Source organism: Phaenicophaeus curvirostris, chromosome 6, assembly GCF_032191515.1.
Source record: "Phaenicophaeus curvirostris isolate KB17595 chromosome 6, BPBGC_Pcur_1.0, whole genome shotgun sequence".
NCBI classification, from domain to species: domain Eukaryota; kingdom Metazoa; phylum Chordata; class Aves; order Cuculiformes; family Cuculidae; genus Phaenicophaeus; species Phaenicophaeus curvirostris.
In genome coordinates this window covers 14,335,727-14,352,482 of record NC_091397.1, presented here as the reverse complement: position 1 = coordinate 14,352,482, position 16,756 = coordinate 14,335,727, and the positions used below count along the sequence as shown (strand labels likewise).

Here is a 16,756-nt window from a genome sequence, read left to right as displayed (position 1 = left end):
TGGGCTGATTTTACTATAAGTTTATAGTAGTACTTCTTAGGCTGTGAAGAAGCATCACAGTAGACAACACAAAAGCTGTGTATTTTGGGCATTGAAAGCTGAAAATTTTAGCATACTTTGTAATATGAATTTCATATTACACATGAACCTTATGGCAGAATAGATCCAACTTTTGTTTGAAAATCACATTTGCAGTGTTTCTAAGCATCTCACAGCGTGAGGAGTATTGGAGTTTTGATGATACACTTGTGTCTATGAGAGCTGCTTGTTGCCGTGTTCAGATAATGATACTGCTTTGATTTTAATACTTTTTAGGGACACAGACGGAAGAATGCTCTTAGATATTTTTGATGAAAACCTTCATCCCCTTTCGGTAAGTTCATCTGCTTCTTCTTCCCTTTCATGTGAATTGTGTCTTTCTTTGTCTACTTCATTTTGTTTCAGTCACCTATTTGGAAGTATTTCTTCCTTAGAAATCTGAAGTGCCACCAGATTATGACAAACATGACCCGGAGCAGAAACAGATTTACCGCTTTGTACGAACGTTGTTCAGTGCTGCTCAACTGACTGCTGAATGTGCCATTGTCACCCTGGTGAGTGTCTGAGAGATGATATCAATGCTCTGACAGAGCTGGTTTTGTTCTCAAAGCTTGGGTTTGTATGATTTAATAGATCTAGGTGCTGCCAGGCAATTTTTTCTCACCATGGAGACGGAGGGAATTCTTCAGTGGGAAGAGATATGTTTCATTTTCTTGCAGAGAGTAAGTGGTGGAAGGAGAGATTGAGTAACATGTGACTCAAACCCCAGGGTCATGCCTTGCCCTCGTAGAGTGGTAATGTTACAGGCCACTAAAATCACTATAGAAAGCGCAGGTGGCATAAGTGGTCTGAACAGGAGGGAATGTTAAGAGCAGAAAGGCTTCCACTTTTAGAGGATTTGCTGTGTATCATTGTAGCTCCCAGCAGAGACTCAGGAACAGCTGTAGGTAATTTAATCACACTAATAAGAACTGATGGACACGTGGAGGTTTCGATGAGTGACTGGAACATGTTGGTGATGGCTCTGTTTTCCTGGCACCGTGCTTGTCATTCAGGACCATGTCATAGGATTGAACAATTGTACTCAAGGCTGAAGTTTAGCTACTTAAAAATAACACAACACAAAAGATGGTTCAGATTCTTAGCTGAGGTGGATCAGCAAAGCAATGTAGAGCTAAAGTGATCTTCACCAGCCGAGAATTTCTTAGTTTTCCTGAAAATTTTGTCCTGCCAAATCTGACAAGCCTCTTCAGCTTTTAGGCACAATTTTGGCCATGTTCTTGCCTCAGAGATTTTTAAAAAACAAAATTTTTTTTTTCCCACTACAACATGTGGTTTCATAACAGCTTTGTCATGCATTTGAGATGGAAGAAGGGGAAATTGGAGAAGGTGGATTTTGAAGCCCAGACCTACTCATTTCCTTTGTTAATCTCTCCCTTGGCTTCTAAGATTAATTGGCAGGCTTTTCTTCTTCAGACAGTCAGAACGAATTGTACTCGACAGTACAGAACGGGAATATGAGAGAAACAGGGCAAGAAACACCCTGCAATGCTCCACCCTTCACATTTTGAAATACTGCTCTACCTAGTTACTTGACCTAGTCATTATTTGTTTTCTGAAATGATATCTTGTCTGTGTCTTTTACATAAATGCACCAAGTACTTATTCCTCTCCCTTTTCTTCCTAAGTGTTTTCTGCTGGAGGCAATATATACTGTGTGAATCAGTACATTCCTGTGTAATTTAATTAATCTGCTGTCAAATGCAGTGGAACCTTGTTGTAGTTATCTGTTCTTATGTCTTAGCTTATTTGATCAATGAGAGCACTCTTCAGTAGAAGGGAAGAGGACTGTTTTTCTAATAACAATATCTTCCTGTTATCGCAATGCATGGAAAGTTCTTCCCCATAAGTCTTAACCAAGGCATGTATTTCAATATCTCTCATTTGTAACTACTTCCTTGCTTCATCTGTTTCTGATGTGGTTTCCCTGCAAGTGACTCTTTTGGTGTGACCTGCAATGAAGTATAAATGTTTTTAACTCATTTGTTATATGGAAGTGGCAATTTCCATAGTTGTTAGTGCTTGAAAACTTAGGTGGCTTAGTTTTTTTACCCAACACAATAACAGATAAACTGTTTTATAGACTAGTTCTCAAAGCAGCCATTGCAGATGTTTGTGGGTTGATTTGATGCAGGTGATCGGCATTAGTGTTCTGCTATTCTTGACTGTGTTTTCAGGATAATAGCACCTGCCTGACCTCTCTTTCCAGAAACCTTGAGATTTTGGATAAATAGTGTTTTACAAGTACAAAATTCTGCTGCAGCTATTCTCAGTTTCCTCTGTACTTCTAGATCCCATTTCTTTGTTAGTATCATTAGGAGGGGCCCCAGAGACAGATCGTGTTGTTTCTGATATGGAAATTAATCTGTTAAAAAGCAATCAACCCTTCCTCCCTCCCCACACTCCCAAAATCTAAATAGTGTTGATGATGCTGTTTATGAACCCTCCAAGTGCTTTCAATTTTGTTATCCTGTCTGGAGAAGAAGAGAGCAGCATTCCCTGGTGGAGCTTATGTTTTGCCATAATCTGGCCATCCATGGGAGAGCAATCTGATAGCCCTGTCTGCCACTTGTTCCTCCTGGGAGAGTTGCCAGAAAGCGCGAAGTATATCTGTGGAGATCACAGTACATTTTGAACAAGATGCTACAACTATTATCTTTCTTTCACTCCCTTTAATTATTTTAAACAGTACTAACCACCCCTTTTTACTGCCCAAATTATTTACATGGTCTAAGGTGTGTAGTTGAATGTCTTTGCTGTTTGTCTTTCTACATGCCATTAGCCAAATAGAAGTAGCAGTTACAACTGGTTATATAGCAGTCTGTACGTTCAGCACAGGAGCTGAGCAAATGTGAAACTCCAGACTGTGAGATAAGCTAGTCTCCAGCAAAAAGACGGCATTGTGTTGCTTCAGGCCCTTAATTAAAATATTTCAATTAAAGCTTCCACTATTACAGCAAACCCAATTTATAATTAAACAAAAAATTTAGTTTTCACACAGCCTTCAGACCTGCCCAAGAGATTTCCCATACTGATAGATGAAAAATTAAAATCTGAGATTGAAACAATTAAATACTAATTCATATTGTTTATAAAATGTAATAATACTGTAAGAATAAAATTAGTTTTAAGAACTGTGTTGCTGATTTAAAGCCTTGCAAATGTCTTTTGCCCCAGTGAAAAGCGGAACTATACTCCGTGACCTTACTGTGAGAAAAATAATGCACATGTGCTGCTCTGGTATTCCCACCGTTGCTGAAACTGAGAAATGCCTGCCCTGTCTTCACCATCTTCTCAAGTGCAGAGGTGGCAAGTTGTATTTATGTTAATCTACTAATTGGATAGCAAATAAAAATGTGAACAGGAGTGTTATCCATACAAACAGGAAAACAATACAGTGTTTGCATGTCATGAGAATTAAATATTTATGGTTTGTTCTTCTGTTCTGTAAAAACAATCCCATTAATTAGACCTGAAGAGGACAATGGTCCAAGTTTTCTGCTTTGCCTTGGCATAACTTTCTGAGTTTTTTGCAAACAGGCCAAATCTAAGGCTCCTAATACACTTCTGTGTCTCTAGTAGTTTCAGAGAGGATATGTTGTGTATTTGCAAATACAGAAGTAGGCAAAAATGCTAGGTCTGTATGCTGTAGACTGATCAGATATGTAAATATATACAATAAGTGAACTGAATTATTTCTGTGAAGTTCAGAGAGGTGTGCATTTGAAATGTTACAGAGGTCATACTGTGACTGAATGGATTTGCTGTTGGGAAATTTGAAACTTGAAGTACTTAAGAATAAATTCTTCTTAAGAAAAATAGGAATTTAATTAATCCAGCCTGATGTTCCTGAGTTCTTATTGTACTTTTCGGTCATGTTTTCAGCAAGTAAGTAGAGAGAGAATATTGTTGAACTGTGTTGTGAAAATTACAGTATTTGAGGAGTTTTTTGTTTTCTGTGTGTTTGGAGGAAAGGAGAAAACTTTTAAGTAATTTCCTTTCACTGGAGTGTTTTTACTTTTAAATACTGATAAAACACATTTTTCGTATTTCAATTAAAGTATCGGAAATCTGATACTTGATTAAAATTAAAAAAAAAAAACAAAAAAACAAGAAAGAAAGTGATCAGAATCCATTGAAACACTTCACCTGCAGCAGGGGTCCTTGTCAGCTGGCCCAGTGTAATCACTGATTCTTTTGCAGATAACAGAAGATGCAGGTTCCTTTGAATACCTGCAAAGTACTGTTTATTGCCTGGTTTGATGCTTTCAGTCTCCATCTTGTTTAATACTTATATGTGTCTCAGTCAAATCTTGCTTTAGCCCTGCTGGGATATACACTTCATAAAAAGAGAATATTCAGGCTGGGGGTTAGGAGGGAATTTTTTTTCTAAATCCCCAGGAGAAGACAACATTTAGTCAAAGAATGGATGTCTGTTTCCTAATGCGTCTCTAAGGACTTCTGTGCAAGGAGTGTATACCGATCCTGGTTTTAGACTGGAAAGTTGATGTTGTGTATTAGTTTGAGTGCCTTTTATATGTGCTATAGATCTTTGTCTTAAAATTAGGAGGCAAACCTGGAGATGTGTGACTTCTCTCAGTTTCATTAGTGTTTGCTATAAATATCTACAATGATAGTTTGCAGCTGTTCACGTTTTCAGAATTTTGTGACTGTTTGTTATTCTGTATCGACATTTGGTCTCAAAAATAATAATTGGATTAATTTGCAAGGACTGTGATGATATGATCCTTTTCCACCAAATGGATGGCACCAGACCTTCGTGAAACATTTTAAATGCCCAGCTGGGCAATTGCAAAGCACAGTTCTTTCTGGAGAGTTATGATAGTGAACTGCCTGATTGCTTAGAACAGAGCATATGGCAATTTTGTGACTGGTTTAGAACCGTAATTTGGCTATATGGGACTCACTACTAATTATAATTTTTTTTCCATACAAATATCTTTTTAGTTTCAAGGCATTGTGATGCACTGAAGTTTTCTTATTAAAGAGAGAGGACCGTGTATTTCTTCTTGATGTGTTGGGATGGAAACTGTCGTCTTTAGTTATTCTGATTGTAATGTGGGTTACCTATTAGAGTTCATATGGAGTTTAAATGGGAGAGGGAGGGAATGAGGTTTTTGCAAATACATGTTCATTTGTAGATTCTCAATTATAGTAATCAAAGTACAAAAAAAATCATCTCCTTTCTGTCAGTGTAAATCAAGTGAGAGATAATTAAAGTCTTATGAGTAGCGGCTGAGGGAACTGGGGTTGTTTAGCCTAGAGAAGAGGAGGCTGAGGGGAGACCTTATTGCTCTCTATAACTACCTGAAGGAGGTTGTAGAAAGGAGGGAGCTGGCCTCTTCTCCCAAGTGACAGGGGACAGGACAAGAGGGAATGGCCTCAAGCTCCGCGAGGGGAGGTTCAGGCTGGACATCAGGAAAAATTTTTTCACAGAAAGGGTCATTGGGCACTAGAACAGGCTGCCCAGGGAGGTGGTTGATTCACCTTCCCTGGAGGTGTTAAAAAGATGGGTGGACGAGGTGCTAAGGGGCATGGTTTAGTGTTTGATAGGAATGGTTGGACTTGATGATCCTGTGGGTCTTTTCCAGCCTAGTGATTCTGTGTGATTCTGTGTGTGAAAGCTACCAAGAGTTTTATTGGTAAAATAGAGATAGAGTTTGACATAAAGCAATGTAAAAACAGCGTGAGCAAAGGTAATGCTTTGCTCTTCCTGGTGCTTCAAAATTCAGAATTATTCTAGTAATGTTAGTGAGATTCCTCGGTGAGTGCCTGTTTCTGTCGTGTGCTCGGACTCCCACTAAACCCCTTGGAGGCAATGCGTAACTTCTGACCTCTCTGTGTTGCACGACAGGAAACTCCAGTACTGCAGTCAGATGCAATCACAGAATAATTTAGGTTGGTAGGGACTTCTGGAGATCACGTTTGATCTAGCCTCTGCTCAAAGCTTGACCAGCTTGGTCAGGCTGATCAGAGCCTGGCCATTTGAGTTCTGAATTTCTCTTTGGGTGGAAATTTCATGACCTCCATAGGAAACTTGCTCCATTTTTGATAGGAATGGTTGGACTCGATGATCCGGTGGGTCTCTTCCAACCTGGTTATTCTATGATTCTATGATTCTATGATTGTTTAAAACTTTAAACTTTAAAAAAGGTGGTATTTCGGGTGCTTAGACTGGAACTCCAGTATGATGAGAGGTTTCAGTGAGATACTAGAAGTTAATGTTGAACAGCTTCAAAATGAAGATTGTAGCAGAATAACCAAGAGCAATGAAACCTTTATAAGAGCTCCATAGTAAGATTTTAATAACATTTGAGTGTTCCTTTACATTATGAAATATTGAAATGAAATTATTTGACACTTTAATATTTGGTATATACCCTCTTGAAGGGGAAATAAAAGGAGGAAATAAACCTCCTCCAGTATTTTAACTTTTCTTTCTACTTGAGAGTATTGTGTAGTATACAGAGTATGTTATAATGTTCTGCGTGATAGAAAAAAATAGATTGTGTTTCGCACTAATAAAAACTGTACCTCTTCAGTGCTATCTTTAGTTTTCAATTTCTTCAACAGGATTTATGTTCTGCTGATTGGCATTCAAACTAACCACGGAGTCATTCTGGGTCTGGCGGGTTGATTAGCTCAAGGTATGTGCTGGAACAAATCAGTTCTGTACCTCTGCTGGACTTGAAAAGGCTTTGGAAGTCATTTAGCTACATTCCTGTGGAGCTGCATCTAAGCTAATGAACCTCTCCAGGATTCACTGAACTCAAAGCCAGTTTGGGATTATCTGTGCCCACAGAGCAGTAATTTTATTAAAGTAATTTTTAATTCAGATAAATGAATTCTTAGCAAAGTTAAATCACCTGGTTGGTTTCACTTAGGATGAAATTATAATTTGCTGATATTTCAAGTGTAAAAGTCAATCATTGCATTGGTGTGTGTCTGTGGAAAGAGGTGGAAAATAATAATCCAGTTTAACTCTGTGCAGTGTATCTGCTTAAGTGGGTCAAGTTATTAGAATGTCTTCACTGAGGTGCAAGTGTTGTCCATTGAAGCTTGTTAGACTGACACTGATATAAAACCATGTGGTTGTTTCCCATGCTTAGTAGATTAATAATGGAGGCGTCAAACTCCAAGGTATTGAGTTTGTAAGTAAAAATGTATGGATGGACCAATGTCCATTGATATTTTCCAGACTGGAACTGCATTTTCATTTCAGTTAGGAACTGAATTAAGTTACAAATGAGTTTTGGAGGTTGGTATTAACACTTATTAATTATACTTGTGGTTTGCAAGTTGGGAAAAATTTTGAATGGTATATTGTTTGTCTGAAGCCAACCGGAACTCCGGCTAATGTCATGTCAGTAACTTTAATCTTTTATTTAAATAGTTTTGTTGTCATTCTGTAAAAATATAAAAGCGTAGAGCCATAGAACTAAGTGGGTAATGATAGATGTGGTGAAGATGGCTCTTGGAAGCTGTTAAAGGGTTTCAGGTGGGCTAGGTGTTGAATTAAGGCAGAATACATCTTGTTTTCTATTGGAATTAAACTTTTGACTATTGAGTAGAGAAACGCTGAGAAGTTTTGCTACAAAGCTTACTTTCAGAAGAGGCACTGCAAAGGATTAATTAAATAAAAGGAAAGTTACATTGGTAGAACAGCGTCGGTTTGTTTTAAGTTTTAGTTCCATTCATAAGCATGGATCCAGAATTAAAAGCGAGTGGAGGCAAATCATGACATTTATTTTAACTTATGTCTTCTAGATACTGAAAGCTCATTTTATCCTTTATTAGTCTTGGATCTGTAAAGGAACACCTGCTGAAATAATCCAGAGGAGATGAGTTTTTCAGGTTTTTGTTAAAAAAAAAAAAAAGATGTTTCTCATGTTCTTTCTTTTGCAGTATTTGTTCTCTTGCCATATAAGTAAATCTCTTCCAGCATTCTGAGATGTGAATCACAATATGCTTTTCTACAGTGAGCTTTCAAAATTCAGCTTTATTATATGACTTTACAGCAGCTAGTCCTAAAGAAAATGTAAAAGTTTTGCTTTTGAAAATTAAGCTAGTGAAATTCATTACAACACAAGAATATGCTATACCTTAGAATGTCAAGTCTGTTCAATAAAAATATCCCATATTTAAGAAAATGACCACTGTGTTTAAAACGCTATTCAATGTATAGACATATTTGCATACAAATGACATTTCTATATGTCACATTTACCATTGCAAGGTTGATGTTTTCAGTGATTTAAAGTTGGGGTGTTTTTTTGCTTTAATGAGGTGGAGCATGCCCACCTGTACGTGGGAAGGCTCGCTTGCTTTTGCCAGCAAATGCAGGTGGTGTTCTCCCAGCAGCCATGAATTTGTTTGGGATGAGTAGCATAGTGACTAACCACCCACCAGCCTTCCTTCAAATGGGCTGAGAGCCACCTGGCCCATCTCCAAAAGTCTTTACTGATTCAGCACATCTCTGCAGCAGCCAGAAGCATCCCCCTACGGAAGTGCAGGCTGCCGAGTGCCTCTCCTTTTTATTCTGATGTTCCATCAAAGTCAAGATCTTGGTGCCAGGGCCTAGCATATTGAAGTGCTCTGAGGTGAAAACAGTGGTCAAGAGCTCCATTTGCCAGGAACAAGGAGCTTTCTCACATTTGCACAGGAGGCAGAGCTGCCTTGGCTGTGTATATACTACTGTTATGAGGATGCTCTATATCAACGGTGAGAGCTCAAGTGTGTACCAGCCTTTCCTCTGCTTATTATTTCACTGTCTGCAGAATCACCTGCTTCTCTCCAAACTAGAGCTAGAGAGAGCTAGATTGAAGGCTCTGTGTGTGACTGAGTGGACTTGGTTGGAAGTTGAAGAAGTGACAGCATAAGCTTGTCTTTGGGAGACAAGTCCTAGATGACAGTGAATTCCCACATTAGCTGAGGACCTCAGTAAATTTTTACAAATGTTTCCTGCGAGAAGTCTTGTTCTTTCTCTGTCTTCTCTTGCTTGAACATATTGAACATATACATTTAAACCACAAGACTGAGTCAAGGAGGCCACAGCATGTGAACAGAACAAAATGCTGTTTTTTACAGCATTTTCAAGAAGAAAGCCACACTAAGTGCCTTTCTCCTGCCGAGGTATTTGTCATCTTCACTTCTGTTGAAAGATGATACAGAGCCTCACCCTGGCAAACCGTATGTCTGCAGTTAGACCCGAGTCATAAGCAAGAACTCAAGAGTAGTTGTTCATATCTTTCAACATGCTTTTGAAAGATGCTCAAATATGGTAATGAAGGTGGTATAAAAATACTGTCCTATTAAGCCCCTGTTTGTTTTTTAAAGCTTATTTCTCAAGTATGTGCTGGTGGGAAGGTAGTAATAAGTTTATCCTCCCTTTTTACTTAGGTGTAAGTTCATTTGCTCAGGATGTAAGTTCATCTGTTACAAATTATTTTCCTTAATACTGTCCTTCATGTCTTTCTGTGCAATATCATACTTATCTGTTCATGTCAGTTTACTTCTTTTCTGAATGCATTTTAGCCCACAACAAAATCCTTACTTTGTTTTCTTTTTTTTTTCATTATTTTTTCCTCTTTCTAATCTAGAGCTGCACATAAGACAGAATCTTAATTTCTGATTTTGTGTGCCTTGTGTTATCAAGAGATGTGGAGTAGTCATTCAAAATCTACTAAACTGCATGTGGGAAGTTGAAATTTAAAAGGCTTGCGTTAGTAGTAAAGGGTCAGATGTGAAGCAAATGAATTTCATTTCCCAATTCAAGAGTGGCATGGTACTATGGCTTTTGTAGATTTTCTGCTTATGAAGGTGCCTGCATTAGCACAGTATGTTGCCTTAAAGTAGTCTTCTGCTTCTTGGACACAATTCCAGGGAATGCTTTTTGTTCATGATTCAAGGAGCAGTTTTGCTTGCTAAGTTGAACGAGTTTATATAATATAGTGTGTAACGGGTTTTTTTACATAGGCTGCCTGGGATGCGAAAGACAGCCTTTTAAACAACCGTCAGGTAGTGCAGAATCTAGTGTGATTCGTGTGCTACCTTTTTTCTGAGCTTTGTGTTTCTATGGTTTCTCAATACAAAATTTTATACATCAAAATATTTTCAGAATGATGCTCTAACTAAAAGGTCAAAATTCTGTTTCTATAATGGGCTTGATACATAATTTTGAGTTTGTAATTTCATTCTTAAAAACATTTTGCCTTCATTTAAAAGGAAAATCAGTTTTTGAACAATTAGTGATATTTTGTTTTACAGTATTGTAAGATAATGTTATGTTTTTCTTCAGCATGAGGTGCAAATCATAGCTAAAGAAGAAACAGTGTATTCAAGAGCCTGGCTTCCAGTCTCTTGAAAAAGTCAGCTTTAGTTTTATGATATCTTGCTGCCTATACGTTTGTTATTTGTTAAGAAAAGAAATGAAAGCAAGTTTTTTCTGTGAGGTCTCATGCTGTAAATATTCTGACTTTATACCTGAGTATAACTTTGTTTTCACGAAGATTTTTCACTACTTATTGTTTGGTCTTTGTGCCCAATGACATAGCCTGAGTCCAACAAAGCATCTAAAACAAGATTAAAGTTAATTCCTTATTAACACAAAAAAAAATAGAGAACCTTTTGTGGAGTGAGAAGGCCAGAAGTCTTTTACTAAGACATTTGTTTTTATTTGACCAGTCTGTAATATCTAACATACTGTAATTGTTCAGGCTTTTCGAGTATTCTGTAATTCCAAAAATACATTGAAACTATTTTGGCATTGGTAGTATCAATGAGATGATGCTTTTCCAAAGGAGATTTCTATTCATCTACCCTTACTCCTTTTATAAGTTTATTGATTTTACATGTTTTAAGTTAGTCTAGCATTTATTTGAAGGTACATTTATCCCCAAAACTTGGGACAAATGCTTTATAAATGTTTTGTGGTGTTTTGTAATTATCTATAGATTAATCATAATCCCTCTGAAGAAGATATTTTAATTTGGTAAGTAAAAACCATCAACATTATTTTAAACCACATATATCCTAAAGGAACGTTTTCAGTTTTCTTAGCGGCCACAAGTTTCTTCTGTTAGAGCAGAATTAAATTTCCTTCAGCATCTGTAGGAGAATATCTTTAGGTATTTAAAATTTAAAACAAAATGCTGACCTTTCAGAATCCCAAACAGTGTTCTGTTTTTATAAAATATGCAGCCTTTCATGTAGCTGTAATATTTGCATGTGTATTGTACTTTCATCAGAGTAACTCATAAAATCTGCTAAATTCTGTCAGTCGATGTAGGGTCTTTTAAGAGTACCAGCAACCTAATTGCTTTTTATCACTACATTGAAGAGGGTATTACAGGATCTATTACAAGATACAGAGAATAGGTTATTCTTTGGTAAATGCAAACGTTTTATTTTTGTACAGTAGCATATCAAGACTAATTGTTCATTTTAGCAAATGTGTCTGTGTTGTCATGTTGAAGCACTTCCAGTTTCAAGTTTTGCACCTTCAGGCACTACAAGTCATTCCATGGGTGAGAGGTGAACCTGCAAAACAAGGTTGCTTCCTTGATGGTAGTGAAGGCAGTAAAAAAATTTGTTTAAGAATCAGAACAGAATTTACTAACTTAATAAATGACTGCATCTGATTTTCCTTAAATCGTTGCTGAAAGAGTGCAGTGCAACCTGTTTGAAACAACCTCACAGTGGACTGGGAAATCTGTTGCTTGGGAGAGTTGGACTGTTGAGGAGAGCTAATTTTATACTTTTCATACAGAATTTCATTGTAACATGACTGTATTTGTAACCATTACAGACACTGTAACTCAAGTTTTATTTTCCTTAAGTAGGAATAGCAAAGAACATATACTTTGTGGTGGCCACTTTAAGCAAAAGTTGTCTAATTTATGTGGTTTGTATTTTTTTCCCATTTTTTTCTTGCTCAGTTTGCCATATGTACTGCAGAGCATGTAAAATGGGTCACTTTGTGGGCTGTGTACATGTATTCAGCTATTTAATATGTTTTCATAAATAAATAAATTATACCATAGTTGTCTGCTGTTTCAAGTGATCTTGTTGCCAAGCTCTACTTACTTGTACATATCATAAATGTGAAAATCACTGAACAAAGCTGTATGAGGGATGTAACTGGCCTTGATGCTGTTGTGGACTTCTACTAGTGCTAGTCCTTTCAAAATACACAAATTCACAGAAGAAACCTTGTGTTCTTGTATGCGTGCAAATCCTTATAGAAAATCACAAGCAAGCTGGGCTTAAATGTTTCCTCCACTTCTCTCTCCCTTTCCCTTTGCCTTCAATTCCTTAACAGCACGTATCCTACACTGAATTTTTGATATATTTGCTATTCTTCAGGTAATGTTTGATATATTTTTTTTTAATGTATTTTCTACTCTTCAGGTATTTTTTCTATATGTTACTATTCTTTAGGTATTATTTGATTAGATTCTAATAAACATTGACTTAGTCAAGCCACAGATTTATTATGTGCCTTCTCGGCTAGCCTATAAACAGTGTAAATGTTGTGGGCTGCAGAAATACTCATTTTTGTTCACCTCTGTAACTATTCATGGTTGTAATTTCCCTTTCCCTAGTAGGGGATAGAATAGGGGGAACACACAAATCACCCACAACCAGTATTTCTTTGAATTGAGTTTGTTTATCAGTCTATTATTAGTAATGTAATTGAGTTGTTGTCATTGATAGCAGGTAGCTATTCATGTAGCATATTGACTTACTTGATCCCATGGATCACTCACATGTTCACCTGTAGTTGCCTGGCTGGAGCATTGGTTTGGGGGGACTATCCTTGCTCTGTCTTTGAAAACAGAGGGTCATAGAATCATAGAAATCATTCAGGCTGGAAAAGACCTCCAAGCTCATCAAGTCCAACTGTCATACTTCACCACTCTCCAGGAGCTTTTTTGGGAGGTGTTCAGAAAGTCCCACCAAGGTCCTTTATTTTATCAGATGTGTGTCTCTTGGATGACATCTGGGTTATACGAGTGCTGGTTGACGCTAGCCTGTGATGGTGGCCTTTGTCGGATTGGGCCAGACTGTTGTGTCCTGAGTTTATCAGTTCTTGTAGGTCCAAGAGGATTACTATTATTCATCTCCAGAGTTTATCAGTTCAGAGGAAACAATTAATGCATTATCTTGTTAGCGCATACCTTTCCCCTGTTCAGCTTGCTGTTTCTGTGGTAACTGTTTCTCCATCCAACTGACAGATGCCTACAGAACCATTTCACACAGACTCACCAGAGGCCTGGCCTGACGTGATGCCATGGTTGTTTGTATGATAGCTAGTAACTTATTGATTGCATACCCTTGCCTTCCTCATTAATAATTAGTATTTTATTTATTTACATTATTATTATTTTAATAATTTAGTTAAGCAATCATTTGAATTCATTCCAACATGTGATTATACTAGCAATGGGTACAGATAGAAACATAACAGTTTTGTTTCTGGTAATACAATCAAAAGGGAAAAGCCAACTGAAATATGAATTTATCACATCCAGTCTTGAGCTTGGCATAACTGTATGCATTTAAACCCACAGCTTTTATAAAAGAATCTTCCTGAGAACAGAATATTGGTTTAAAATTGCTGGAATGAGTTTATGAGACTAGTTTTCTTTTTCATTTCTAGTTAATAGCAAAATAGTTTATTTTATACTTTATTGTGTTTCCACAGGTATATCTTGAAAGACTTTTAACTTATGCAGAGATAGATATTTGTCCAGCAAACTGGAAGCGAATTGTACTGGGTGCAATTCTACTGGCATCCAAAGTTTGGGATGACCAGGCAGTGTGGAATGTGGATTACTGCCAGATCCTGAAAGATATCACGGTTGAAGACATGTGAGTTCACTGTGTTTGTCTTTGTCAGTGACTGCTAAGATCAGTGTGTATGAGGGGGATGGGAAGTTCTCTCATAAATGATGTAAAGTTTGTATATCTGCATTGTATCTAAACAAGGTGGATGCTGATAGATGATAGATAGATAGATAGATAGATAGATAGATAGATAGATAGATAGATAGATAGATAGATAACCTGAGGTCTGCTTGACAGTTGCTTACATGGTCAACGTGTATTATTTTTCATTTCTGGCTGAAGTGTATTTTACCACTGGAAGTTCATGCACAGTGATCAAAATAGACTTGCAGAACATTTAAATGTGTGACTAGACAAAAAGTGCACATCCCATGACCCTGCACGTATTCACTTTGGAAACATTTAATCTCATGCTAGGTTTCTATAGAGGCAGTAGACCAACATGAAAGGCAGGAAAAAAAGAATTGTGATTCTAATGACCTATAAATGATCACCCACTTATTTATTGCCATTATTCAAAATCAGTGCTTTTGAGTTTGGGGTTTTTTTTGTTGCATCCTGCTGAGTTCATTTCCAAGGTATTCAAAGATAAATTTCCATTTTTTCATCTTCTTAACCTGATAGCATTCTTAAGAAGTGCATATTGTAACAACATAGAGAGTCATGATATCTGGCTAGATTCTCCCAAGTCATAGTAAGAGTATATTCCAAAAACAATAAAATGAACCGTAATGAGAATAAATACAATTAAGAGCTCAATGTTTACAAATAGTAAAATGAATGCTTATTTCACTGAGTAGTCAAGTGTTATTTTTGTTTGGTTGGTTAGCAGGTATTACATATATAGGCTGAAGTGTCTGGGTTTCATATCATCTATACGGTCAGAGCTGAATCCCATACCCTGCATGCTTTTTGAGGTGCCCTTTACCTAAGCTGCTGTGTGTCCAAGAGTGGTACTGGAAGGGCTGCAGTTGGAATAGATACTGGGATGGTGCCGAGGGGGAGGCAGATGCCTTGACAGGCCACTGCAGCTCATGCACTTGGAAAGTGACGTTTCAGTCTACTTGTGCACCTCTTTTTATGTAAGAACAATGAAATTATTAGAAAGACGTTTTAGTACTGTATCTCTGTGTTTCAGAGATCTTTTAAGAAGAGCTAAGTACGTGAAATGAGAAGCATATAGACTTGTCTCTGCTTTCGCTGACTTAAATTGCAGCCAGTGAAGATAGTGTGTTGTGGATAAGCACTCTGGGAGGAGGATGGAGGGAAGGAGGGAAATAGATGAGAAGAAATGTTTATACAGCCAGAATATTTTTTGAATCTCAGTTTGCAATCAAAGCAGTGAAAGGACAAGCATTTTTGCTAAAGCAGCCCTCAATTAGTTTCTTAATAGTTCATCAGATTTATAGCTGGGTTAAAAATGATCTATAAGGGAAAGACTGAATGTCAGGAGTCAGTTGATTGCTTTAAATTAAGCATGCTCATACACTGCTAGATAAGACATATAAATTTTGAGTAGCTGTCATTGCTCAAATATTCGGAAAGTTATCTCTAAATTTGTATTAACAAGCAATTTGTAATGTGTGGGGTTTTTCCTGAGTCAAAGTGAAAAGTACAAAGCTTGCCTTGCTGTAGGTACTTCCATTAGTGTTGGGGAAAACTCTCATTTTGAAATAGAGGTGGGAAATACCACTTAAGGCCATTTCAGTATGTGTTTTAAAATGTATAAGCTACTTTAAGGATGATTGATGATACTTCTTTTCTGAAACAACCCAGACAGAATGAGATTTCCAAAATAAAAGCCAGAGGAGGTAGGACAAGAAGCTAAAATCAGACTCTTCACATTTCTGTGTGCACTATTATTCCATGCAGAATAATGTGGTAATGCTTCATTGATGTTTTTGAGTGTGTCTTGAATGATTTTGCTAAGCTACTTTTCTCTTGATCTTTTTCTTGTGCTGTCCAGTATTCAGTGGCAGTAAGGGCCTTCCTCCACTCACTCCTCCTTCAAGGCAAATCTGAGAGCTTTTAAAAGTATTTCTGAAGCTGGGAGTTGGAGTAGAGTGCTGAACAGCTTGAAGGAGACTGACAGATTTGACTGTGCCATATGACAATACTAATCAGGAATGGTGATAAATACGAGTTTTGAAGTTGCTGATTCTCAGGGCTTTTTCTGAAGACAGGTGCTGAGGCATGCTGTGATGGTGTGAAAGGAAATTAAAAAAAAAATGAGGTTATTGTTTTTGACACAACACATGTGATGGTGCTACTGTTAGAAGTTTCAGTTGGACCTTCATAACACCATTACTCACATGGCAGACCCGTGCACTTGTGCTAACATTGGTCCTCTTCCTGCCCTCCCCATTCCCCAAGTCAAACTGTGATAAGTCCTTGTCCTCAAATGTTCATCTTCCCAACATTTTCTTAAAGATTTTAGAGTTTCACAAATGGCAAAACCAGAAGCCTTTGGGCAGCCTTTGCTCTTTACGTGATATTTGGTCATCTGACTCATTGGCTTTGTGTTAGGGACTCCTGGTGAATCCTCCAGCAAAGATTTTGGTGCTTGTTGACCTGATGTTTATATTCAGACTGCCATTTTTTTCAAGTTATTTTTAACTCCTATCCCTAGTGTGGTGCATTTTTTTTTCATTCTTATTTATCAGGTAGTTGGAACAGTGCAGTGTTATGGTTTTGAAGTGTCTAGCTCTGCACAAGACGCAGGTGTTCATTGTTTATGCAGAAAAACTCTAGGTCAAAATCTTCAGGTGCTGTGAGTCATTCAATGTAA

At 37.4% G+C, this 16,756-nt stretch overlaps 1 protein-coding gene across 2 annotated transcripts in view; it reads left to right on the top strand.

Moving 5' to 3' along the window:
* The window catches only part of CCNY (cyclin Y), a 129,524-nt gene that overhangs the window by 101,048 nt on the left and 11,720 nt on the right, over positions 1 to 16,756 (top strand). For both annotated transcript variants that reach the window (XM_069859345.1, XM_069859346.1), the window contains 3 exons: positions 316 to 373; positions 474 to 593; positions 13,826 to 13,992. In XM_069859345.1, coding sequence (XP_069715446.1) covers positions 316 to 373; positions 474 to 593; positions 13,826 to 13,992 — 345 coding nt within the window. The remainder of the gene's footprint in view (positions 1 to 315; positions 374 to 473; positions 594 to 13,825; positions 13,993 to 16,756) is intronic.